This window comes from Eptatretus burgeri, chromosome 7 (genome assembly GCF_056783735.1).
Source record: "Eptatretus burgeri isolate ZD-2024b chromosome 7, Ebu_testis_v1, whole genome shotgun sequence".
Taxonomy (NCBI): Eukaryota; Metazoa; Chordata; class Myxini; order Myxiniformes; family Myxinidae; genus Eptatretus; species Eptatretus burgeri.
The window spans coordinates 91,069,269-91,094,789 of record NC_140967.1 but is presented as its reverse complement, the minus strand read 5'-3'; the positions used below and the strand labels follow the sequence as shown (position 1 = coordinate 91,094,789).

General features: G+C 43.2%; 1 protein-coding gene across 1 annotated transcript in view; it reads right to left on the bottom strand.

The window, feature by feature from the left end:
- LOC147023779 (sodium-dependent neutral amino acid transporter B(0)AT1-like) overlaps nt 1-25,521 on the bottom strand; it is a 144,923-nt gene that overhangs the window by 31,510 nt on the left and 87,892 nt on the right. The window contains exons 2-8 of the mRNA XM_085890357.1: nt 19,600-19,737; nt 19,171-19,352; nt 16,469-16,579; nt 6,957-7,069; nt 6,424-6,552; nt 5,300-5,456; nt 2,720-2,924 (exon numbers count right to left, since the gene is read on the bottom strand). Coding sequence (XP_085746483.1) covers nt 2,720-2,924; nt 5,300-5,456; nt 6,424-6,552; nt 6,957-7,069; nt 16,469-16,579; nt 19,171-19,352; nt 19,600-19,737 — 1,035 coding nt within the window. The remainder of the gene's footprint in view (nt 1-2,719; nt 2,925-5,299; nt 5,457-6,423; nt 6,553-6,956; nt 7,070-16,468; nt 16,580-19,170; nt 19,353-19,599; nt 19,738-25,521) is intronic.

Sequence of the window (25,521 nt, the reverse complement as noted above, 5' to 3'; positions counted from 1 at the left end):
GCGCCCCTGTACTTCGCGTATTCGTTGTTTTTCGCTTTTTCGTGGATGTATTCGCGCTTTTTTCGCGTTTTTTCACAGGATTTTTTATTTTTTCCCTTGTGAATCACAGCCCGCCAGGAACCTTTCCCCCCTTTTCCATTGAGAGAATGCCCCGACATTTTCAGATTCGACATTCGCGGCATTTTTCAGGAACGTATCCCCGCAAATAGTGTGGTCTGACAGTACATATACATACATATGTATACACACCCACAAATATATAAATGTGTAATGTAATGGAAATAATTATGGAAACAAGAAATACTGAAAAAAATTAAAGTGACGTGTTGGAATCACATTTCATGCATCAAAAGAATTAAGTGCTCCATCGTAGTGACGCGTTGATATCGTAAACTGTGATAGGTTATTATGCCAGCAATTAGAAAGTGCCACACCTGCAGAAGGATGATAAAAGTACAGGCGATTATATCATTGTAGTCTGGTGAATAATCTGGCTCATGGGAAGGAAATGTCACATGACATGTATAGAAACTAAAGTCTGAGCTGATGAAGACTATTCCATGTGGTAGATTGCAACTCAACCTCATGCAGGAGCTGAAAAACTCAGACAAGGATATGCAAAACTGATTCTGTTGGAGGATACGCAAAACTGATTCTGTCGGAGGATACGCAAAACTGGTTCTGTCGGAGGATACGCAAAACTGGTTCTGTCGGAGATTACGCAAACTGGTTCTGTCGGAGATTACGCAAACTGGTTCTGTCGGAGATTACGCAAACTGGTTCTGTCGGAGATTACGCAAACTGGTTCTGTCGGAGATTACGCAAACTGGTTCTGTCGGAGGTTACGCAAACTGGTTCTGTCGGAGGTTACGCAAACTGGTTCTGTCGGAGGTTACGCAAACTGGTTCTGTCGGAGGTTACGCAAACTGGTTCTGTCGGAGGTTACGCAAACTGGTTCTGTCGGAGGTTACGCAAACTGGTTCTGTCGGAGGTTACGCAAACTGGTTCTGTCGGAGGTTACGCAAACTGGTTCTGTCGGAGGTTACGCAAACTGGTTCTGTCGGAGGTTACGCAAACTGGTTCTGTCGGAGGTTACGCAAACTGGTTCTGTCGGAGGTTACGCAAACTGGTTCTGTCGGAGGTTACGCAAACTGGTTCTGTCGGAGGTTACGCAAACTGGTTCTGTCGGAGGTTACGCAAACTGGTTCTGTCGGAGGTTACGCAAACTGGTTCTGTCGGAGGTTACGCAAACTGGTTCTGTCGGAGGTTACGCAAACTGGTTCTGTCGGAGGTTACGCAAACTGGTTCTGTCGGAGGTTACGCAAACTGGTTCTGTCGGAGGTTACGCAAACTGGTTCTGTCGGAGGTTACGCAAACTGGTTCTGTCGGAGGTTACGCAAACTGGTTCTGTCGGAGGTTACGCAAACGGGTTCTGTCGGAGGTTACGCAAACGGGTTCTGTCGGAGGTTACGCAAACGGGTTCTGTCGGAGGTTACGCAAACGGGTTCTGTCGGAGGTTACGCAAACGGGTTCTGTCGGAGGTTACGCAAACGGGTTCTGTCGGAGGTTACGCAAACGGGTTCTGTCGGAGGTTACGCAAACGGGTTCTGTCGGAGGTTACGCAAACGGGTTCTGTCGGAGGTTACGCAAACGGGTTCTGTCGGAGGTTACGCAAACGGGTTCTGTCGGAGGTTACGCAAACGGGTTCTGTCGGAGGTTACGCAAACGGGTTCTGTCGGAGGTTACGCAAACGGGTTCTGTCGGAGGTTACGCAAACGGGTTCTGTCGGAGGTTACGCAAAAATAGTTCTGTTGAGAATGGAAGCAGTCAAGGAAGAAATTCCAAATTCTCTGAAAGTGATGTCAGTACCTTAGGATATGTTCTCTATGTCAAAGATGACTATCCAGTGGAGATATTGTGAATGATCTCACTGCAAGTTAACATTTCTTCAAGAACAGTAAAATACACATTAACACAAAATGGTCTTAATCGATATGTAGTTGCCTGACAATGTTTGCTGACTTTATTTTCCCCTATATCTCTCCTCAGATGTTTGACTTGGCCTCTCCTCTCCATCTTTGCTGATTTTGCCTCTCTCCATCTCATCCTGTCTGAAGTTCAAAATTGGAACTCAAAGAAAATAATGAAGTTACTTTTTTTGAAAATGCATCTTACTTTTTCTTTTTGGAAAAATTTATTCACCAGTGTTCAAAAATGAAGTTACCACCAAATGGTATCACTATCCAATAAGCCAAAGTTCAGGACTGACATTTTGACCACAAAGTGGTCTTCACCTGGGATATCAGACCTGAGCCTTGTCTTGCTAGCTAGCTGTACTCGTTGCTGATGCCATTTCTTGGAGACACACCTTCACAACTATAACCATTTGTTTTTTTTTATGAATAATCACTTGTGGTTCATCAATTCCAGAAGTTTTTTTTTTACTGAGCAAATCTCAAAATGCTTGTTGGTCTTTATTGCCTTTTTAGTTTAATTTTAGATGACAATTTAAAAATTTTAGATTAAGATGACAGTAGTTTAATTCCCAGCATTTACAGAGAGCAGCTGTTATGCCTCTGATTAAAAGTCTTTCACATTGCAGTGAGTTTCAGCAATTTTGACACAACAAGCTCGGTTCATTATTGTGAAACGATATTGCGAAAAATTAAAGAAGACTTAAACTTAAAATTGCAAAGCCTGAACTCGGCATAATCCCCACCTGTTATAGACTCCTTCGGAAGAGATTTTGGGAAAATATGTAGATCAAGTAAAGGTACCATGACACCTTCCATATTTCCAAACATGGACGACAGGCCGAGGCAGAAGAGCATGATAAAAAAGAGGATTGCCCAGAGTGGAGACACCGGCATCTGGGTAATGGCATCTGTGAACACGATGAAAGCCAGTCCCGTACCTTGTGCACCCTGTCAACCACGGCACATAAAGGGGTATAGAAGGATATTCAGCAAAAGTAATTCAATTAAAATAGTCAAATTCAGTGCTTATTCTAACATTTTTGCAACAGTATCAAATACTTCTCGAATAAATATGACCCACTCATCTATCTATAATTCCAGGTGTGTGTGTGTGTGTGTGTGTGTGTGTGTGTGTGTGTGTGTGTGTGTGTGTGTGTGTGTGTGTGTGTGTGTGTGTGTGTGTGTGTGTGTGTGTGTGTGTGTGTGTGTGTGTGTGTGTGTGTGTGTGTGTGTGTGACCACTGTTTCTCGACAACCACTGGTCTGATCTAATTGAAACTTGCCAGGTATATTGCTGGGGACCTGAGTATGTGCCTTTTCAAGGTTTGATATTAATCGGACAAGTGCTTCCCAAGTTATGGCCATTTATTTACCAAGCCAATGACAGGACATGTTGCGTAGGCATGGCCATTGGGGAAGAGATCCTCAGCCGCGTTCCCCATTACGGGTTACAACGTACGGACTTCCGGATAGTGATGACACTGTATTCTAATAATTTCTCGATTTCTTATGCGCATTTACAGATAAACACAATGCCCCAATCCAGTCGTCGTTTACGAGAGCGAAGGAACGGCCTGTGTGTTTGTTTGAAATTGTTTTTTTTTGGGGGGGGGGTTTAGTTTGCACGTACGGCCACGCATGTATGGCCATGCGAGAGTGAAGGAACGGCCTGTGTGGTTGTTGTTTCTGGCACGCGGTTTGAAAGTTTTTTTTTATTATTATTTTTTTTTGCACGTACAGCCACACGTACGGGCACGTACTATTCCATCTATAATTCCAGCAATCTCTGTGTGTCCGTGTCTGTGACCGCTGTTTCTCGACAACCACTGGTCCGATCTCATTGAAACTTGCCAGGTATATTGCTGCGGTCCTGTGGATGTGCCGTTTCAAGGTTTGATATTAATCAGACAAGTGGTTCCCAAGTTTTGGCCATTTATTTACCAAACCAATGACAAGACACTGTGCTATGACGTCACGATTGACGTCAAAATTCTTCTTTTTTTTTGCACGTAAGGGCACGCGAGAGCGAAGGAACGGCCTGTGTGGTTGTTGTTTCTGGCACGCGGTTTGAAAGTGTTTTTGTTTGTTTGTTTGCAGCTACGGGCACGCACTAGTATATATAATGGGGAAAAACATGTATGTTGTTTCATCCACTACTTCTTGAGGATTTGACCGAGGAACATGAAACTGTCAGGGATTAATGAGGGCACCACAAAGTTGTGCCTGTGCAAGTTTTTTTTGTTTGCCACATGGAATAGAATCAAGTTTTGAAAAAAAATTTTTTTTTTTTTGCTGATCATCATAATTTCTTCTGGTGGAGGTCGTATGGTGGTGGAATTCGAATTATCCGAGCTATATAACCAGAATTTATTATACTGTATAATGCACATAAATAATACGCATGTTTTTGCTTCATATACGTAACCCAGGTTGTTATTATTTTGGGAGCCATCGAGGCAACGGTCCGCTGCTGCATATACACCGCCCAAATAAAGGGACTTGTCGGAAGAACATGTTGCACATTTGGAACAAGTTCGCCCATTGAGTAGGTAGGTACTCTACTATGGTATTAATAATCATAAAGATAATAACATGTCACTCCCCTCTGGGCACTCCCACAAGGAGTCATAATGCTTCTCGTCATAATGAATTCAGGTATCAATATTGTATGTAATATGAGCACTTTGTGTTGGGAATCCCAGGTCGAAAAACCAGTTAAAACCAGTACACATTTTCAACTGGTCTCTATTGGTTCTAATTGGTCTTTAACTGGTCTCTATTGGTTTCAACTGGTACCAGTTAAATTCAGTCAGAATTCCAATTTCCCAGTTGAAAAAACCAGTAGCTCATATTTGTACCAGTTAAAGTCTTACTGGTCCCAGTTGATAGCAGTTGCAATGTACTGGTCTCCCAGTTGATACCAGTTACAATGTACTGGTCCCAGTTGATACCAGTTAGTTAAATACATGTATTTCAACTGGTAATATATCACTCTACTCCAATTTCCATATTAAAACCAGTAAGAAACCAACTGGCTTTACTGGTACCAGTTGGCTACTGGTTTTCAACTGGTACCAGTTGACCAGTAAGCTACTGGTCTTTACTGGTTTTTTGACCTGGGATATCACAATGTAGGTAGGTTAGTTAAGTGAACTGGTTTACAAGGATAACTAATGTCTGAATGAAAGTGCTTGGGTTTAGCATTTTGGAGATAGCCGTCACAATCGGCACATGTCAATGTGTGTGTGTGTGTGTGTGTGTGTGTGTGTGTGTGTGTGTGTGTGTGTGTGTGTGTGTGTGTGTGCATTTGGGGGGCATACACACCTCTTGCATGAAATGTTTGAGGTCGCACGGATGGAGGGGCAGGGATGAAATTACATCTGGGTAAGTATTGTTCAGCCCAGCAAATATCTCGTCGTAATTATCCTTTGTAAGACTTCCCTCGGCCAAATCAAATACATTTGACAGTTCAAGGATGTTACTGGAAAACAAAAAGGCAGTACAGTAATAAGTGAACCTCTTCCAAATGTCCTTTTTTTTTTTACAATGCAGCGACTGGGTGAACAAATATGGCGGCAGACAAAGTTCTGCCTCAAGAACATCCATGGCTTCCGTTGGTACGTTCAATATTTGCCACAGTGTACTCATTGGAGCTACACCAATGTACCCACTGAAATTAATCTTCATCATCAATCATCACGAAGATACAAACACTGCTTGATGATTAAATGGTTAAAAAAATAAATAAATAAATAAATAAAAACAACCATCATCACACCATTTGAAAGCCTTTATCCCTGAGCAGGGGTCAGCTTTTTTCCAGGCTCCAATCATGGTACCCTTTCTTGTGGCAATGCTTTTTATGGCCGGATGCTCTTCGTGACGCCAACCCTTTCATCGCCTTCGACCCTGCAGGTATAATTACCAGTATACTGGTGCTCATTTCACCGACCTTCGGAAGGATGACGGGCTGAGTCAACCCCCCTGATGCTAAGTCTGTGGCCAGCGGGGCTTGAACTCAGGACAACAAGGATCCCAAGCCACACCAGGCTCATTAATAAATAAAAACAACCAATGGAATGTATTTAAAGTAGAAAGGTACTTTAACCTGTACAATAGATGTATTTGAACAGTAAATGTCCACAAAGAGGAAGATGGATGGAGCAGGTGGTCATCATTTCCCCAATATTTTGTGAGTAATATGTACGTCGTGGTCCTATTAAGGAGTTTGTTCATATTTTACATGTAGGACAAGCTTTTTATGAGTTATGACATTTAGAGCCAATGGAGAAATCAACAGTATATGGGATTTGACCCTGAAATTCTTCCATTATGAGCTATGTACTAAGAAGAGAACACCAAACAAGCCAACACCCGAAATTAAGGGCAACTTTAATTTTCTTCCAATTTTTATGAAGCAGAGAAAGGTTTCCATCCCGTTTTCTCACTTGCTGAAGCAGGTTTCATAAGTCTCGTGGGCTCGGAACCCAATGATGCTGTAGATGACGGTTGCAGCATAAACTGATGTTAGACCGTTGATGATAGAAACCACCACCGCATCACGCTCACAGTTATTGCTGAAAAGAAAGAAGTTGGGGGGGGGGGGGGGTGAAGAGTCGTGACTGTGAGAAAAAGGAAGAGAGAGAGAGGCAGGCTGTGAACCTCACTACATTCAGTCCGACTACACTTCCACCGAGGTTATAAAGGTCTACCTTAAATTAGCAGTTGAGCCAAACTGTCAATTTGCAGCCCATAAAAGAACTGTACTTGGAAATTCTGCACATAGTGTGCTGTGTCTTTGTATGACTTGTTTTCATAGGCCAAAAACATGAAAATAACTTAAAATTAAAAAAAAAAAACATGTGGAGTCAAAACTCAACTAACCGTAACTCGAACCAATAAAAATCAAACTCCATTTGAACATGGGACACGAGAGCCACTTTGGCACAAGAGATTGGAGTGAGAGAAGATGTTGACTCACTGAACAGGATTGTAGCTGGAGAAGGAGATAAGTCCACCAAAAGCGAGGGAGAAGGAGAAAAACACCTGAGTTCCAGCATCGAGCCAGGTGCGTGGGTTTGACAGGTGTGAAACCTTCAAATTTAAGAGAAGAGAACGAGTAAAGGAATAAACAAGAAAGACAGTGCATAATACAATATTTGCAAAATCCAAATAAACAGTGGTTTCCATGCAAACAGCAAGTTGGAAAATTTCACCGATCTAGTGTTTTGCATGATGGAATGTTGTGCATAACAAATTTGGTTGATACATTTTTCTAATCGTCAGCAAATAGGTGTATAACATGTTTTGGATGGTACTGACCTTGACCTTTGACTAATTTTGACCAGATTTTATACACATATACTACACATGTGTACAATTCGGCAGTGTAAGTTTCAATCTGATACCTTGAAAAAATAGAGGATTAGCAATAATAAAAGCACACAAAAACATCCCATTTGATTACAAGGGGGGTGAAATTGTTGTCATGGACTTTTTATTTTCTATGCCACGTGGGACCTGCCCTTTGCCACGTGGGACCTGCCCCCTTGCCACGTGGAACCTACCCCCTTGCCACGTGGGACCTGCCACCTTGCCACGTGGGACCTGCCTTGTTGCCACATGGGACTAGACTCTGCCACGTGGGACTAGCCTCTCTGCCACGTGGGACCTGCCTCGTTGCCACATGGGACTAGCCTCTGCCACGTGGGACTAGCCTCTCTGCCATGTGGGACTTGCCCCTTGCCACGGGGAACTTTTTCTATGCCACGTGGGACCTGCCTCCTTGCCACGTGGGACCTGCCTCCTTGCCACGTGGGACCTGCCTCCTTGCCACTTGGGACCTGCCCCCTTGCCACGTGGGACTTGCCTCTCTACCATGTGGGACTTGCCTCTCTACCATGTGGGACTTGCCTCTCTACCATGTGGGGCTGACCTTCCTGCCATGTGGGGCTGACCTTCCTGCCATGTGGGGCTGACCTTCCTGCCACGTGGGGCTGACCTTCCTGCCACGTGGGGCTGACCTTCCTGCCACGTGGGGCTGACCTTCCTGCCACGTGGGACTTGCCTCTTTGATAATTAGCAGAACCTAAAAAAAAACAGTGGAAAAAATTAATTATATAATTAATTGTATTTACCTCTTCCACCCAAGGTGAAGGAGGTTATGTTTACACTCTTCTGTCTGCTTGTTTATTTGTTACTTGCAAAACTGAAGATTTTCCAAGTATATTGGTTAGTCGATTTTGTTTTTGTCTGTTTATCTGTCTGTCTGTCTGTCTGTCTGTCGCCTACAGGTCACAATTATAAACTGATTTTCACGAAACTTCACCACATGGTAGAGTTTGTCATCAGCAAGAGGCCCATTGTTTTTGATGTCAAAAGGTCAACAAAGGCCAAAGGTCAACAACTTAGGTGAGATTTCTAAAATCCTCAATTTTCATCAGATTAACTTGAAATTTGAAAGGATTTGTATTTCATGTCAATGAATTCAACTGGCCAATTACTTTTGAGGTCAACATGGATCAAAAGGTCAACATAGGCCCAAAGTCAACTACTAAGGTGGTATTTCTGAAATCCTCAATTTTCATCTGATTCACTTGAAATTTGAAGAGGAGTTGCATATTTGGTCATTGAATTCAACCACCAATTATTTTTGAGGTCAAATTGGTTTTATTAATTTTGCATGTATTGACATCTTCACCCTGCATGACATCTTCTTGTTTGTCTGTTTGTTTGTCTGTGTGCAGGATATCTCAAAACGTTGTGGACGGATCGTTTATTATTCAAAATATACGTTTATTTATTCTCCTTGATCTTTCCTCATTGGATGTGAATCTTACAATTTAAACGATGAGCATATCACACAGGAGGGACAAGTCATATGACATTGGTGATTGGGAAAGTGGCACAGTTACCGGCTCAACAAATCAGGATTTGTTGCTTTTCAGTGACAAATACAATGCTTTCTTTCAAGCATGGTCAGAAAGTCCATTACATCAGCTAAGAGGTACAAGTGCTCAAGTAAATTGCTGCATCATGTGCACAATTTCAGGATTCAACCCAAATAGGAAAGACAAGGGTTGGCTAAACTCAGAAGTATTCAATACTCCAGGACTAACAAGTACTCATTGTATCGTTTGGTTCATCAACCCATAAAAGCAGCACAATTCAGCCATGACTCAGCATAATTCAACCATGACACAGCAGGGTGAAGCAATAATTGTTTAACTTTGTCTATCCACGGTGCAGATGTCAGTTTCTGATCAAGGATCTAAATAATTTCAATTGAATGTTATATTTTGATCATAAATCGGAACACGAACCTGCAGTTTTGCAGTACTTTGGCTCTGAAATTGACAAATTGTACGGAATCTCATCCCAATTGCACATGAGTACAGAGGAGTAAAGTAATATTTTACTCCATCTGTCTGTCTGGCATTCAAAATTGAAAATCATTCCAAACAGGAAACTTAAGGACATCATAAAGGACACAAACAGGAATGAAGAACAAATGTGGTGTGTTTGGGTAATGTGAAAGACCCAAACATCAACGGTGGGAAACTTCCTAAAAAAAATTTTTGGGTTTTTTTTTCCGACAGTCTTTAAACCTTTTATTAGCCCCAGTTTAACTTAGTCAGAAACGGGGCCTATGGATTTGGTCTCAATTTTCGTGTCCGTGCATGCGTGGTCAGGCCTAGAGGTCTGAGTCAGGCCTGGGGAGTCATGGAATCACTGAATCATGGGGTGTGGCGCTGCCGCTACCTGTGCGGGAGGATGAAAGTCCGAGTCTTCAGGTCGTTGGTGCTTCCAGTCTTGCTCTATGGATGTGAGACTTGGACTCTGACCAGGGATCTGAGATGCAGACTTAATTCCTTTGGTACCAGGTTTCTTTGGAGAATCCTTGGCTATCGCTGGTCGGACTTTGTGTCCAACAAGCGGTTGCTGAGAGACTCAAATGAGATTTGTTACCTGCATCGTCCATGAGCGTCAGCTGCGGCTGTATGGACATGTGGCTCGTTTTCCTGACGCTGATCCTGCTTACCAGATTCTCTCAGCGAGGGAGCCTCATGAGTGGAGGAGGCAAATGGGCCGACCACTTGCCTCGTGGTTGCTGCAGGCTGATCAGCATCTCAAGGAGATGGGGATGGGCCAGGCATCTGCCTGGGGGATGGCCAGACGGAGGCCCTTGGAGTACCGGCAGAAAGTGGACACGGCGACACGCTGCTCTGGTACATGCTCCCATACCTGACCTGACCTGCATGCATGCGCAACCATATCTCGGACATGCATGGACTGATTTTATTCATACTTGGCAGAAAGACAACACATGATGGTATACATATTGTGGAAGTAAAAATAATAAATTCCATCTTGTGAAATATGAGCATGGACATTTTAGTAATAGAAGGATCACATGACTATTGCTAAGGACTGGTGTTTCTGTATTAATCACACTGAAACAAATATTTTTCATATTGAGATGTGTTCTTTGTCCACAAATTATGTACTCATTTCTCTTTATTTTTGTTTTTAAACAATATGGATGTATAAAATCTGTTGTAAATCCTGTCCGTCACTTTATCACTTCGAGGTCACTTTATCACCATATAAGGAATTGTTCACCAGGGGACATTGTATGCAAAGGCACTGAGATAGATTTGAGATAGACCAATTGTCTGTGGGATAATTACGCTTATCAGGTCTCTCACAATGACAAGGTCAGAGCTCATTAAATTAGAGTTAATACTGACAGGTCACGAGTAAATGTTCACTATACTGTGGTCTTGTTAATTCTCATTGTGATATACCTGTCCCATTTCAAACCTTAGGATCGTTGATTAATTGCATTTCTCATTGTTGAGAAACACGCTCTCCTGAGTGCAACAGTAAAATGTTCAATACCATCACTGTACATTCAAAGCGAATATTTAAAACCAGATGACTTTCAAACTGTATGAACATAATAATAACCAATACAATAACAAGCCGGTAGGCGGCGATGGGTCGCCGAGCATGGAAACTAAGATATAGAGCAAAATGGATGTCATATAGCAGATAGAGAATCACCTTAAGATTATGCATATCAAATCTCATCCAGTTCCATCGACTGATAACTACTCGGTATCCATTTTGAATGAAAAGTACCGAAAATGCGGTTTGAAATCGGAAATCCCCAAAGTTCGAGGGGGTGCTGTGGGTGAACAAAGATCTAAATCGAAAATCCGGCTCGATCGATTGTGCACAATGTATTCCAGACGATTAGTGTGAATTTTCATGACCATCCGACCATAACCCTAGGAGGAGTAGCATTTGGCATGAAGGCACCTCCAGCTCTCGCATATTATTGATTTTTTGCACTAATTGACCTTTGACCCCTGACCAAAGTGAAATCGGTCAATATGTCCTGAGACAAAGTTGTAGTACTCATTGAGTACCATGAACCTGCAAAGTTTCATCCGTATCAATGCACTCACCTGGTCGCTAGGGGGCCTTCAATTTTCGCACATACCCTAATTGTAGGGGGCGCTGCGGGTAAAGTATTCCATATATCACAAAAACTGGAATATATTTGATAGAGCATCACCTGTAGATCATTCGTGCCAAATTTCATAACCCTACGTGGGATAATGGCTTTCGGAATTGATTTTGCGTGAACGGTACCAATTTTGAAGGTTTTTCAGTTCTTGCTTGGGAACCAAAGCGTCCCTAGCAACCATCACAATTTCTAAAGCACTTGGTCATAAGATGTACCAACCACCCGAGTTTGGTCAAAATCGGCCCACGTTTACTACCAATTATGCTGATGACAAACGAACAAACATCCAAACAAACAGACAGAATTACTGACAATAAGGATCACCTATTTCGGCGACCCAATAACGAATGTGCAATCCCCGTGCTCGCCCAAGTGCATCTGGGCCTGGTAAGGGATTTTGTGAATCCATGTTTAGTTAAAGGAAATATGTACACATCTGTTATGTTTGTTACTTTAAAAATACTTGATAAATCATTGCGTACTGAAGGTTGTTTCATAAATAAACTAGGTGAATGCACCCGGCGCTGCCCGGGTTCTTTTTGAATGAATTTAATCTTCTATACATATGTCTGACGCGAGCACAGTATCAGTTCCCTATTGGGCCATGGCAGTCATAGGCTAAGGTGGTTGGTGAGGGGGAAACACACCCCCTTCCCCCACCCCCCCCCCCGGCCGAGGGGCCTTGCCACATAGCCTATGACTTTCCCGGGGCCCATCCCGGCATTTTTTGTTTCAGTGGTTAGCTCCTATCTTTCACCTTTCAGGAGATTAGCGCGTGCAGACAAACAAACAGACAGACAAAGAAAAACTTAAAACCATATGTTAGATATATTATATATGGCGTTGGCCCCATGTCAATCGGCTGAACTTGAAAAATTAACGTTACGAAATCAGGTGATGACGTCATAATTCGGAAATCGGAAGTCGGAAGTACAATTCTTTTACATCGGCACACTCCCAGGTACTTGTTCTGTCAGCATGTGAAGTTTGGTGAGGATCAGTCCAGTACTTTTCGTGTGCATAGGTCACAGAGAAACACAATCAGGTGATGACATCATAATTCGAAAACCGGAAGTCGGAAGTACAATTCTTTTACATTGCGACACTCCCGGGTACATGTTCTGTCAGCATGTGAAGTTTGGTGAGGATCAGTCCAGTACTTTTCACGTGCATAGGTCACAGAAAAACACACAGACACACTTTCAACTTTATATAGATATAGATAGATACTAGCAAAGTACCCGCCCATGGGCGGGTACAGTTATCTGTTGAATGGCGTTAGTCCCGTCTCGATCGGATGAAATTGAGAAATTGACATTATCCAGTGACCTTGACCCCCGTGACCTTTGACCTTGACCTTGACCTTGATCCCCTTATGTCCGTTCCCAAGGATCACATATGCCAAGTTTCATCTCATTCTATCCAACGGTTTGGCCGTCTATAAAGGACAAACAAACATGAAAAATTGACGTTTTAGTCAATTTATGACGTCATAACTCGAAAACTGGAAATCGGAAGTGAATGTCGTCAATGAACTGTGTCATTTAATTTTGATTATATGTCGAATGGTGTTGGTCCCGTCTCGATCGGATGAAATTGAGAAATTGAAGTTACCCGGTGACCTTGACCCCTTGACCTTGAACTTGTCCCCCCCCCCCCCATGTCCGTTTTCATGTCCCAAGGATCACTCATGCCAAGTTTCAATCTCATTCCATCCAACGGTTCGGCCGCCTATAAAGGACGAACAAACAAACACACTCATACAAACATATTCTGTTTTTTTAGTATAGTAGATAATATGTTAGTTAATTATGTAACAATATAATCTTATATTTTCCACTTGGTTGGCAAATTGAGGAGAATTACTTTGGTGACACCGGAAAGTCTGGTCCCCAGAGGCATGAGTCTCTCATTAACTCTGACCTCCCATTCAATTGCAAAGTTGTACAAACATGAACTCTGTCTTGTCATTGTCCTCTTATCAACAGGAGTTTCATCAAACTACAGAGGTCATTGACCTCTAATTGTTCTGCAATAGCTATGCAAACCAGATGCTCTATCTGCATGCTGAGATAAATGCTTATCATTGTTTAAAGTAAATGAAGGTTTTCTGTGCACACACACACACCCTGAAGGAAGACACGCATTCTTTCACAATACAATCTGTTTAACTATGCACAAGATTGTTTTCTCTTTACTTAAAGGACCTTGTGTGCAAACAAAGCTTTCTTGTAGTCTGATTGGCCAAGTGCCCTGTGATGTTCTGACTCCTCCCGATTTCCAATTGTATAAAAGGCTTAAAGGCAGCTGGATCTGATTGGACTCTTGAGACAAGCTCTTCTTTCCACATATATGTGTTTTTGTATAATAAACGATCTGTTAAATTATAAAGGGTTTTCTTTTTTGGTTGGAAATGTCCACCACAATATGCACATAATTTTGCTTCACGATGCGATCAAAGATGGCCGACTGACTGGTGGCCATTTTGTTACTTAAATATATCCACAACCATTTCTCAGACGTGCATGGTCCGATTTTGTTCAAACTTGGCACAAACACAGTACACGATCGCATACACGTGCACCTCCCTTTCATTTTTTTCATTTCATTTTGGTTTATTGAGAACTTCAAACATGAGACAAGGCAGTCTGAAAACTGACATTTGTCAAGTTTACAAATATACACATGCATAGAAAGAATAATAATAATTTAAAATTGCATGAATATGTATATTATGCATGAAAATAAATGGATAGAATGAAAATGCAAATTAGCCAGAAAGCAAAAATGGAGACATTTTCAAATGCAACAAAAGGTGTCCAAGCTCAGAGTCCCCATGATCCAAAGCTCACTTAGCCATGGCACACAGAGTGCTGGCATCAGCGACGAGATCACCTGCACCATGTCTGCAAACATTAAGCAGGACCTATGAATGGCCAGGGTGCACAGAGCGAGCACTGTTGCGGTCCGTGCACCCAGGCTCCGCAAAAACATTAAGCAGGACCTATGAATGGCCAGGGTGCACAGAGCGAGCACTGTTGCGGTCCGTGCACCCAGGCTCCGCAAAAAGGCGACAGGAACGGACCTGCAGACGCAGAGCTGCAGGAACTACGACCCAGCACCCAGGACCATGCGTCCCCGCACATCAACACAAGACTGAGTGCGTCCTCTCCAACATTCAGAGCACTTTGTTCACCCTGACGGCAAGCTCACTCCGAGTGCTGCTGCGTGAACTCCACCTGCTTGGCTGCTCTTCCTCTTGGGCCTCGGTCATCATACCGGCGTCCTCCCTCCACAAACGCACCCGACCATCACTCCTGCGGGTCGGACTGGCTCCGACACAGCGATGCCACAGTCAGAGCCATGTTCAACAGATGAGTCACAGCCTCGGCGATAAACCCAGAGAGACTCGGGCCACATGGTTTGAAAAAGGCTTATCAAGCAATATGCATGCTCGGGCACAGCCACTCTGCACGTCACGCCACGTCCTCGATAGAAGGCCGTGGCAAAGTGTCTCGCATGCGGTGACGATGGAACAAACCCAGAAATGGAAGTAACTCAGCAATGTCATCACGGCGCTAATCGGCTGCCGACGTGCTGCTCCAAATACAATCTGCTCTCCCAATACAAACTTTATTTTGCAATCTGTTCAAACATGGCCGACTGGTAGACTTGCAGACATTTCAGTTGTAAAAAAACAACAACCCGGTATCGATCATGTCCTCAACCATTTCTCGGACATGCGTTTACCAATGACGTTCAAACTTGCACACAGATAATGAATGATTGATTAAATATGCACGTCCTTTTTTTTTTGAGATCACATCCAAGATGGCCGACTGGTGGCATTTTGTTACTTAAATGTGTCCCCCACCATTTCTCAGACGTGCTTGGTCCGATTTTGTTAAAACTCTGCACAAGCACAGTACATGATGGCATAAACATGGACCTCACTTTATTTTGTGATCTCATCAAAGATGGCTGACTAGTAGACTGGTGGCCATTTTAGTTGTAAATAAATATGGACTCGCCCTTTAACTCTGTACAGCGTGATTACTGAAACAACAGGGGCTATGACATTTTATGTCTTTTTTTTCCTTGTTTTATTTAAATTGATTTATATACTTGAACACTGTAGAACACAAATTGCCTTCTTGTCACTTCCAAAAACCTGCAGTTTCGCATTACTTGGACAAAATGTCATGCCATTTTACGCCATCGCAACTAACCAAATGTGCCCCTCGTGCTCTCAGCGCTGGGGGGTATCGAGATTTAGACAAATTCGCAGCTTGTAGGAAATGTACATCGTGTTCGGAAATGTAAAAAGCAAGAGTTTAAAAGACCCTTCCCATGTCCTTTTTCTCAAGACTGTGGGGTATGGTGTGCTATGAACTCTCTTGTTATCTCCACCACCTCAGGTGAATGTCTGCCTGTGAGCAGGATATCTGTCTGTCTCACCCTGTCTGTCTGTGAGCAGGATATCTGTTTGTCTCACCCTGTCTGACTGTGAGCAGGATATCCCAAAACGTTACGGATGGATTCGAATGAAACTTGGTGGACAGTTTGGGTGTGTGACTTGGATGAATTGGGAATGTCCTGCATCTCACCCCTGTCTGTCTTGATGATGATCTCACCCCTGTCTGTCTGTGAGCTGTCTGTCTGTCTCACACCCTGTCTGTCTGTCTGTGAGCTGTTCTCACCCTGATGTTCTCACCCCTGTCTGTCTGTGAGCAGGATATCTCAAAAAGTTATGGATGGATTTGAACGAAACTTGGTGGACAGTTTGGGTGTGTGACTTGGATGAATTGGGAACGTCCTGCATCTCCTTAACTATGGGGCTTCTGTGGGTTGAGCTAAATGAGGCATTTCCTGTGATGTGTCTGAAGTAGATTGTGGTGAAGCAAAGTGTCATGTAGGAAGTAATATAACAAGAGCATTTACTTTTGAAGCATGTTTACCTCAGGTATAAACAGGTATTTGATTCCCTCTGTAGAACCTGGCAAGGTGAGCCCTCGGACGAGGAAAATAGTAAGCACAATATATGGAAATGTGGAGGTGAAGTACACGGCCTGTGACACACACACACACACACACACACACACACACACACACACACACACACACACACACACACACACACACACACACACACACACACACACACACACACACACACACACACACACACACGTGCATTTTCACCATGTCATCATATGTTGTACCAGCAACCTTAAGAAATGCAAGGATCATTGAAAGTTAACCTCGACTTGTATTTATCCTTCCCATCCCCTAAAGGAAGAGAAAGGCTATTCTAATTGGCCGGTATTGCGGTCAGTGTCCAAGTCTGCAGTGCTGTACATGGATCAACTTTAATATATAGCAACCCTGATTGGGTAAGTTCAACAAAGTTGTCTAATTTAACCAAAATATTTTTATATCGAATTTAAAATCACAACTTGATTTTTGTTCCTTAAATGTGGATTATATCTGGCGTTAGCCCCATGTCAATCGGCTGAACTTGAAAAATTAACGTTACGAAATCAGGTGATGACGTCATAATTCGGAAACCGGAAGTCGGAAGTACAATTCTTTTACATCGGGACATTGAAGCAGGATGGATATTATTATATCAATGCCTGGTGTTGGCGCAGTGGTTAGGGCAGTGGCTTAGGATCCAAAAGATCCTGAGTTCAAGCCCCGTTGAGCCACTGAATTAATACACCAGGGGGTTGACTCAGCCTGTCATCCTTCTGAGGTCGGCGAAATGAGTACCAATGTACTGGGCCGGGGTATACCCCGGTTAAAAATAGGTGTACCATATCCCTGTGTCACAAGAGGCGACCAGGGTTGCGTCAGGAAGGGCATCCGGTGTAAAACATGTGCCAAATCACTATGCGGATCATATGGATGATCCGCTGTGGCGACCCCGAATGGGAGCAGCCGAAAGAAGAAGAAGAAGAAATGTGGATTATATCTAAGTTAGTGGCACTCATTTCTGAGTGGGTTTGTTACCCAGGTCGAAAAACCAGTTAAAACCAGTACACATTTTCAACTGGTCTCTATTGGTTCTAATTGGTCTTTAACTGGTCTCTATTGGTTTCAACTGGTACCAGTTAAATTCAGTCAGAATTCCAATTTCCCAGTTGAAAAAACCAGTAGCTCATATTTGTACCAGTTAAAGTCTTACTGGTTCCAGTTGATACCAGTTGCAATGTACTGGTCCCAGTTGATACCAGTTGCAATGTACTGGTCTCCCAGTTGATACCAGTTACAATGTACTGGTCTCCCAGTTGATACGAGTTAGTTAAATACATGTATTTCAACTGGTAATATATCACTCTATTCCAATTTCCATATTAAAACCAGTAAGAAACCAACTGGCTTTACTGGTACCAGTTGGCTACTGGTTTTCAACTGGTACCAGTTGACCAGTAAGCTACTGGTCTTTACTGGTTTTTTGACCTGGGTAGCACCAACAAGCTTAACTGGTGCATCCAGTTGTCCTTAGGCACAGTTTGACAAAGTTGTCCAATCTCACCATAACGTTTTAATGTCTATTATATCCGTAACATTTTTACATCTAATTTACTATCTCATAAGTTGATTTTGTGCCTTCAATGTAGGTGATGTCAAAGTTATTTGCACCTTTTCCTGAGTAGATTTATCTGCACCACCTGTGATTTGAGGTATGCTTGCAAGGCCTGTATACTTGACTAGTTTGCCCAGACAGCCTTAGCATGGTTTGGCAAAGTTATCAAATTTAACCATAACAGTTTTACGTCTACTTGAACCACAAACTGATTTATACCTTTAATGTACGGATTATTATATCCAAGTTAGCCGCTCCCGTTCCTTAGGGTATTTTTTGTCTGCACAAAGATCGAGTTGTGTGAAGGGGCTCACCTATGCGAATACTCCAGCAAGGCCATGCAGTGTTAAATGCTTTGATTTGTTGGACTTGTAACTGAGCTTGGATGCAAATAACAAAAACTATATTTACAATAAATAAATAAAAAACAGGAGGATATCGTAATCGGCTCCGTCTGTCTGTCTGTCTGTCTGTCTGTCTGTCCATCATGTTATCACCTTCTTAAAGGTTATGCATAAATTCACCAATCTTGGTAGTTATTATCACCACATGACATTTTTGACCATACCCCCCCCCCCCGAAAGGACTGAGTCATAAACCAAAAAAATGCAATTATGGGCAAATTTTTAAACATTTTCAATGAAACGTTTTATATGCAATCAACATTAGGGGATGCATGAAATATGAAACGATTTTGTGGATTTGACCCCCAGTTCATGCGCCAGGGATTGAGGACTTATTTCAGGGGTCAAGCAAGATTTTTTTTCAACTCAAAATGTGATATCGAGTCATTCCTGGTGGAACTTTTTGCCATTTTCAACTTTGCAATAGAGGCGAAGCGTGGGGTTTTGCGATGGTGCACCATCGACTTCTTTCCAGTCTTTGAGATTTCTAGCTTGGATTTGGTTTCCAACTCTACAAACTGTCAGATTGGGCTTCGCAAGTAAGGCATTGCATCACAAAGTGTCTTCCATCACAAGGATGTTAAGCTGGGGAACTGCATGCGAGCATTAAACATGACCTGAACCAAATCGTGTATATACCCAGGGTGCTCAGTACTAAAAAGCAGACCTTCCCCGATGTCTCAATCCCACGAAGCGATGCCAAGTAGAGGATGCTCCAGGCACAGATGAGGCAAATGAAAAGCCACCATACAATGGTACCCGTGTTGTTGATATCACCACTGATTTGCAGAGTTTTGCGGTACCAAAAATACTCTGTTGGGGTTGTCTCAGCACACTCCGTCACTGATCCTTTGGAGGGGTGCAATTAACCAAATCATGGATCATATACAGGTGTATGTTTTTTGTTGTTTCTGTTTTTTTTATGTACATACTCGAGGTTCATGGAATTGCTACAAATATGTTTTTTCGATTTCTCAAGAGGAGTGTTTTATTTCCAGTGTAAATGTCAGCTCGCTGACTGAGATAACTCCGAAAAGCATTACAAACCAAAGCAATGAACCACAGATACTTAAGCATGTGTTGCAAACTTACTTACCTGTGTGGTTCGCATTTTGTGGACATACTTTCCAGGGTAAAGGTTCTTGAAAGGAATTAAAGAAGTACCACATGACATAACAGATGATGGTATTGTAGTACAGGCCCACGAGGAAGGACACCAGCAACGAGGAAATGCCTGAAATGTGGTGAAGAGAGGGAAAAGATAGTCTCATTACAAACTGGGACTTACTTGAAGGGAGTTTACAGAGCCTATGAAAATGATATGTTTAGGAATATGGTTTTATAGTTGTACCAAATTTTTTTTTTCATTCATATATCATTTCGTGGGGTGGCCAATTATATTTATTTATATATATATATATATATATATATATATATATATATATATATATATATGTATATATATACACACACACACACACACACACACACACACACACACACACACACACACACACACACACACACACACACACACACACACACACACACACACACACACACACACACACACACACACACATCTATCTATAATTCCAGCAATCTGTGTGTGTCTGTCTGTCTGTCTATCTGTCTGTCTGTCTGTATGCGACCGCCGTTTCTCGACGACCGCTGGTCCGATCTGATTGAAACTTGCCAGGAATATTGCTGGGGACCCGCGGATGTACCTTTTCGAGGTTTGATATTAATCGGACGAGCGGTTTCCAAGTTACGGCCATTTATCTGTTGACCAATGACAAGACACGGTGCTATGACATCACGAATGACGGCACAATTAATGTTTATTTATTTATTTTTGCACGATTGACGTCACAATTCTTCTTCTTCTTCGTTTGGTATGACGTTACAATCGACGCTGGGGACCTGAGTTGATATTAATGTCTGTGTGTCTGTATGCGACCGCCGTTTCTCGACGACCACCGGTCCCATCTGATTGAAACTTGCCGGGAATATTGCTGGGGACCCGCGGATGTGCCTTTTCGAGGTTTGATATTAATCGGACAAGCGGTTCCCAAGTTACGGCCATTTATTTACCAAACCAATGACAAGACACGGTGCGATGATGTCATGAATGACATCACAATTAATGTTTATTTTATTTTAAACTAGAGGGGGAGCACTCGGTAGAGTGCAAAACCTCCGCCGCCAAAACTGCTGGGTCACTTAAGTGAACCTGATATCCTATTCATTGTAGGTCAAAACGGATCAGACTCTACTGAACCACGATTGAATAAACTAAACGAGATCGACGCGCATGTAGAAATGCCAAAAAAATAAAATCGAAATTTTTTTGAAAAAAAAGTTGCAAAATTTCTGGGTTTTTTTTTTCTCTAACAAATTTTTTTGGGGGGGTTGGAAATCACTTAAAACATGTAGAAATGCAAAATAAAAATTCAAATACATTTCAAATAAAATCGAATTTTTTTTGAAAAAAAGTTGCAAAATTTTCTGAGTTTTTTTTTTTGGACCAAGTCCAAAATCTAATGGCATTATCCTTGGACCATACCTAACCCCCCCGCCCCCCCCACCAAGTTATGTCAAAATTCGTCCAGGAGTTTTTCCGTAATACTGTTCACAAACAAACAAACAGACAGGGGTGAAAACAGTAACCTCCATCCATCTTCGATGGCGGAGGTTAATTAAACTAAACTAACTCTTTATATTCCTCATCACATGCTCACGGCAAACAGGGATCACAACAATTTAAAGGACACACAAGGAAGATTAAACACGGGATTTTAAAGATTACTCCTGGAATCTTTCATTAATACAGAAAACTGCCATTAGACAAGACAGCCGGTTAAAGAGGAATGATGATGGCAAAGAGGGGGGGGGGGGTGAGAGAGAGGGGCGTCACAATTCAAGGGAGGGGGAGAGGAGGTGGCGAGAGAGGAAAACAGGAGAGGGGGTGTGAGAGGGGCGAGAGAGAGGAGGAGGTGAGAGAGGAGGGCGAAAGAGGGGGCGAGAGAGAGGGGCGACAGGAGGGGGGAAGAGGGGGTGAGAGAGGAGGGAGAGAGAGGAGCGAGAGGAGGGGGCAAGAGGGGGGCGGATGTGCCTTTTCAAGATTTGATATTAATCGGACAAGCGGTTCCCAAGTTACGGCCATTTTATTGCTTTTTTCAGTGTTGGAAAGGTTGACATTTAGTAGACATTTGTGAATACATTTACAGAGGGGAGAGAGAGGAGGGGGGGAGAGGAGAGGCGAGAGAGAGGAGGGCGAGAGAGGGTCAGAGAGGGGGGGATAGGGGGGTGAGAGAGAGGGGGCGTCACAATTCAAGAGAGGGGGAGAGAGGAGGGGAGAGAGAGGGGGCGTCAGTCCGCGTCACAATCGAGAGAGGGGAGCGAGAGGGTGGAGAGAGGGGAGGAGAGTTATATAGACCAATTATCTATCTATAATTATAGATAGGCGAGACAGAGGAGGCGTCACAATTCAAGAGAGGGGGAAAGAGGAGGGGCGAGAGAGAGGAGGCGTCACAATTCAAGAGAGGGGGAGAGAGGAGGGCGAGAGAGGGGCGAGAAAGGGGGGGCGAGAGAGAGGCGTCACAATTCTTCTTCTTTGTTTGATATGATGTCACAATTTACAGAGGGGCGAGAGAGAGAGAGAGAGAGAGAGAGAGGGGGGGTTTGATATGAGACGTCATATGAGATTGTCTGTCTCTGTCTGTCTGTCTGTCTGTCTGCGACCGCCGTTTCTCGATGACCGCCGGTCTGATCTGATTGAAACTTGCCAGGAATATTGCTGGGGACTCGCGGATGTGTCATTTCAAGGTTTGATATCAATCGGACGAGCGGTTCCCAAGTTACGGCCATTTTATTGCTTTTTTCAGTGTTGGAAAGGTGTATATATCGCAGCTGAAGTGTCGTTCCACCTTATCATGCCATTTTTCCCCAAATGAATAATAATAATAATAATAATAGCACAATAATTGACAGTAATAAAAGGAATAACGTGATACAATAACCAATGTCTGTCAACCAATAACGACCTATTTGTTTTGTTTTTCTTTCATAGATAGTTCTCTGGTCCTTGTGTTGGTCAACTATTGTCTGTCAACCAATAATGACGAATAACGTCTGTCAACCAATGACAGGACACGGTGCTATGACGTCACAATTAATGTTTATTTATTTATTTATTCTGTGTTTCCCAAAGTTTGAAAGCTGTTCTTCCCCAAGGTTTGAATTAATTGTTCAAATTATTAATTAATCAACCAATAATGACGAATAACATCTGTCAACTAATGACAGGACACGGTGCTATGACGTCACGAATGACGTCACAATTAATGTTTATTTATTCTTTGTTTCCCAAGGTCTGAAAGCTGTTCTTCCCCAAGGTTTGAATTCATTGTTCAAATTGTTAATTAATCAACCAATAATGACGATTAACGTCTGTCAACCAATGACAGGACATGGTGCTATGACATCACAATTAATGATTATTTATTTATTCTTTGTTTCCCAATGTTTGAAAGCTGTTCTTCCCCAAGGTTTGAATTAATTGTGCAAATTATTAATTAATCCCAAGGTTTGAATTTTCCCAAGGGAAACATCTGTGAGGGGGAGGGGGGAGAGGAGGTGCGAGAGAGGGGGGCGAGATGGGGGGAGTTATATAGATTATCTCTCTATAATTATAGATAGGCGAGAGAGAGGGGGCGTCACAATTCAAGAGAGGAGAGGGTGAGAGACAGGAGCGAGAGAGGAGGGGGGAGAGAGGAGGGGCGAGACTAGGGGGGAACAAGAGAGGGAGGAGAGAGGAGGGGCGAGACTAGGGGGGAGAGAGGGGGGAACATTTAGACCAGCACATTTACATTTAGACATTACATTTAGACATTACAACATTACATTTAGGGTTACATTTAGACCAGCACATTTATTATACACGTACACATATACAGTCAATCATGCAGGCAAACAAAAGCAAGGGAAAGCACTACGACCGAATATTATTATTATTTCACAGGCACTTAACAGCTTGTACTTATGGACACGGCGCCACATCATGCACTCAAAAGAAAAGAAAAGACCACCCCCACAGACAGGGGGGTCAGACTGGGCCCGTGGGCCTTGATGGCGTGGGACTTGGCTGACCGAATGGGCCCCACGAGACCGACGCTGGTTACCTGCACCCTCGTGGTGCGACCGTTGGCGAGCTCTCTCCAGCACTCTCCTCTCGTGCGCGCCGTGACCCGGGACCACCGCACACAACCCTCACAACTTGGCACCCAGAGGGAAGGTACCCGGAGCTCGAACCACCACGAAGCAGCAGCAATCACCCGACCAGAAAAGGGCTCGACGACCAAAGACACTAATTGAAAACCACACGAGCTGAAAACCACACGAGCTCTTACGATAAAAGGGCTCGACGACCAAAGACACGAGCTGAAAACCACACGAGCTCTGACGACAAAAGGCAGGAACTCTGACGACAGAAGGCACGAACTCTGACGACAAAAGGCACGAACTCTGACGACAGAAGGCACGAACTCTGACGACAAAAGGCACGAACTCTGACGACAAAAGGCACGAACTGCCAAAGACACGAACTGAACTGCCAGACCTGGCATCCTGCACGCCCTTATATCCCCTGAGGTCCAACCCTTTGCTCCTCCCCGTTTTCTGCTCCACCCCTTCCAGTTCCTGCGAGAAGCTTCCCGAAAAGGGGCGTTCCTCCGTTCCCAGCGCCTCATTCCACGAATCGACCAATGGCGAACGATCTGCCTCGCCCTCCCCACACCAAGTGTGGAGAAAATAGGCAGGAATATTAGGTGGGAAAAATCCACGCGCCCTCAAGTTCCTTCCTTTTGCTCGCGTTTATTGATTGAATGCGGAGAGATGGTTGTAATGTGTTCGTGGAGAAGACGGGAATTGATATCTGGCATAGCGGCGAAGGTGGTTAGGTGGTTGGCGGTAGAGGCGATCGTGGTTGTGGCGTTGGTGGCGTGGTTGCCGTTGTGGTTAAGGGGAGCTATGTTGATTGTTGTAATCGTGGTGGAGATGTGGTTGGTTCAAAATAACCATAGAAAAATAAAAACCTACCTCAAAGGATCACAGCCCTGTGACACGAAGAAATCCCTCTAAACAACGGTGGGGAAACCTATCTGAACACTCTCTTACCGGCATAACTGATCTAAGGAACCTTTATGATGTTCTGCGAATTTCCACAGCCGTAACAATATATATATATATATATATATATATATATATATATATATATATATATATATATATATATGTATGTATATATGTATATATATGTATATATATGTATATACAGTGGGGAGAACAAGTATTTGATACACTGCCGATTTTTCAGGTTTTCCCACTTACAAAGCACGTAGAGGTCTGTAATTTTTATCGTAGGTACACTTCAACTGTGAAAGACGGAATCTAAAATAAAAATCCTGAAAATCACATTGTATAATTTTAAAATAATTAATTGGCATTTTATTGCATGAAATAAGTATTTCACACCTACCAACCAGCAAGAATTCCGGCTCTCACAGACCTGTGAGTTTTGTCTTTAAGAAGCCCTCCCATTCTCCACTCATTACCTGTATTAACTGCACCTGTTTGAACTCGTTATCTGCATAAAAGACAGCTGTCCACACTCAATCAATCAGACTCCAACCTCTCCACAATGGGCAAGACCAGAGAGCTGTCTAAGGACATCAGGGGCAAAATTGTAGACTTGCACAAGGCTGGGATGGACTACAGGACAATAGGCAAGCAGCTTGGTGAGAAGGCAACAACTGTTGGCGCAATCATTAGAAAATGAAAGAAGTTCAAGATAACAGACAATCTCCCTCGGTCTGGTGCTCCATGCAAGATCTCACCTCGTGGAGCCTCAATGATCATGAGAAAGGTGAGGGATCAGCCCAGAACTACATGGCAGGACCTGGTCAATGACCTGAAGAGAGCTGGGACCACAGCATCAAAGAAAACCAAAAGTAACACA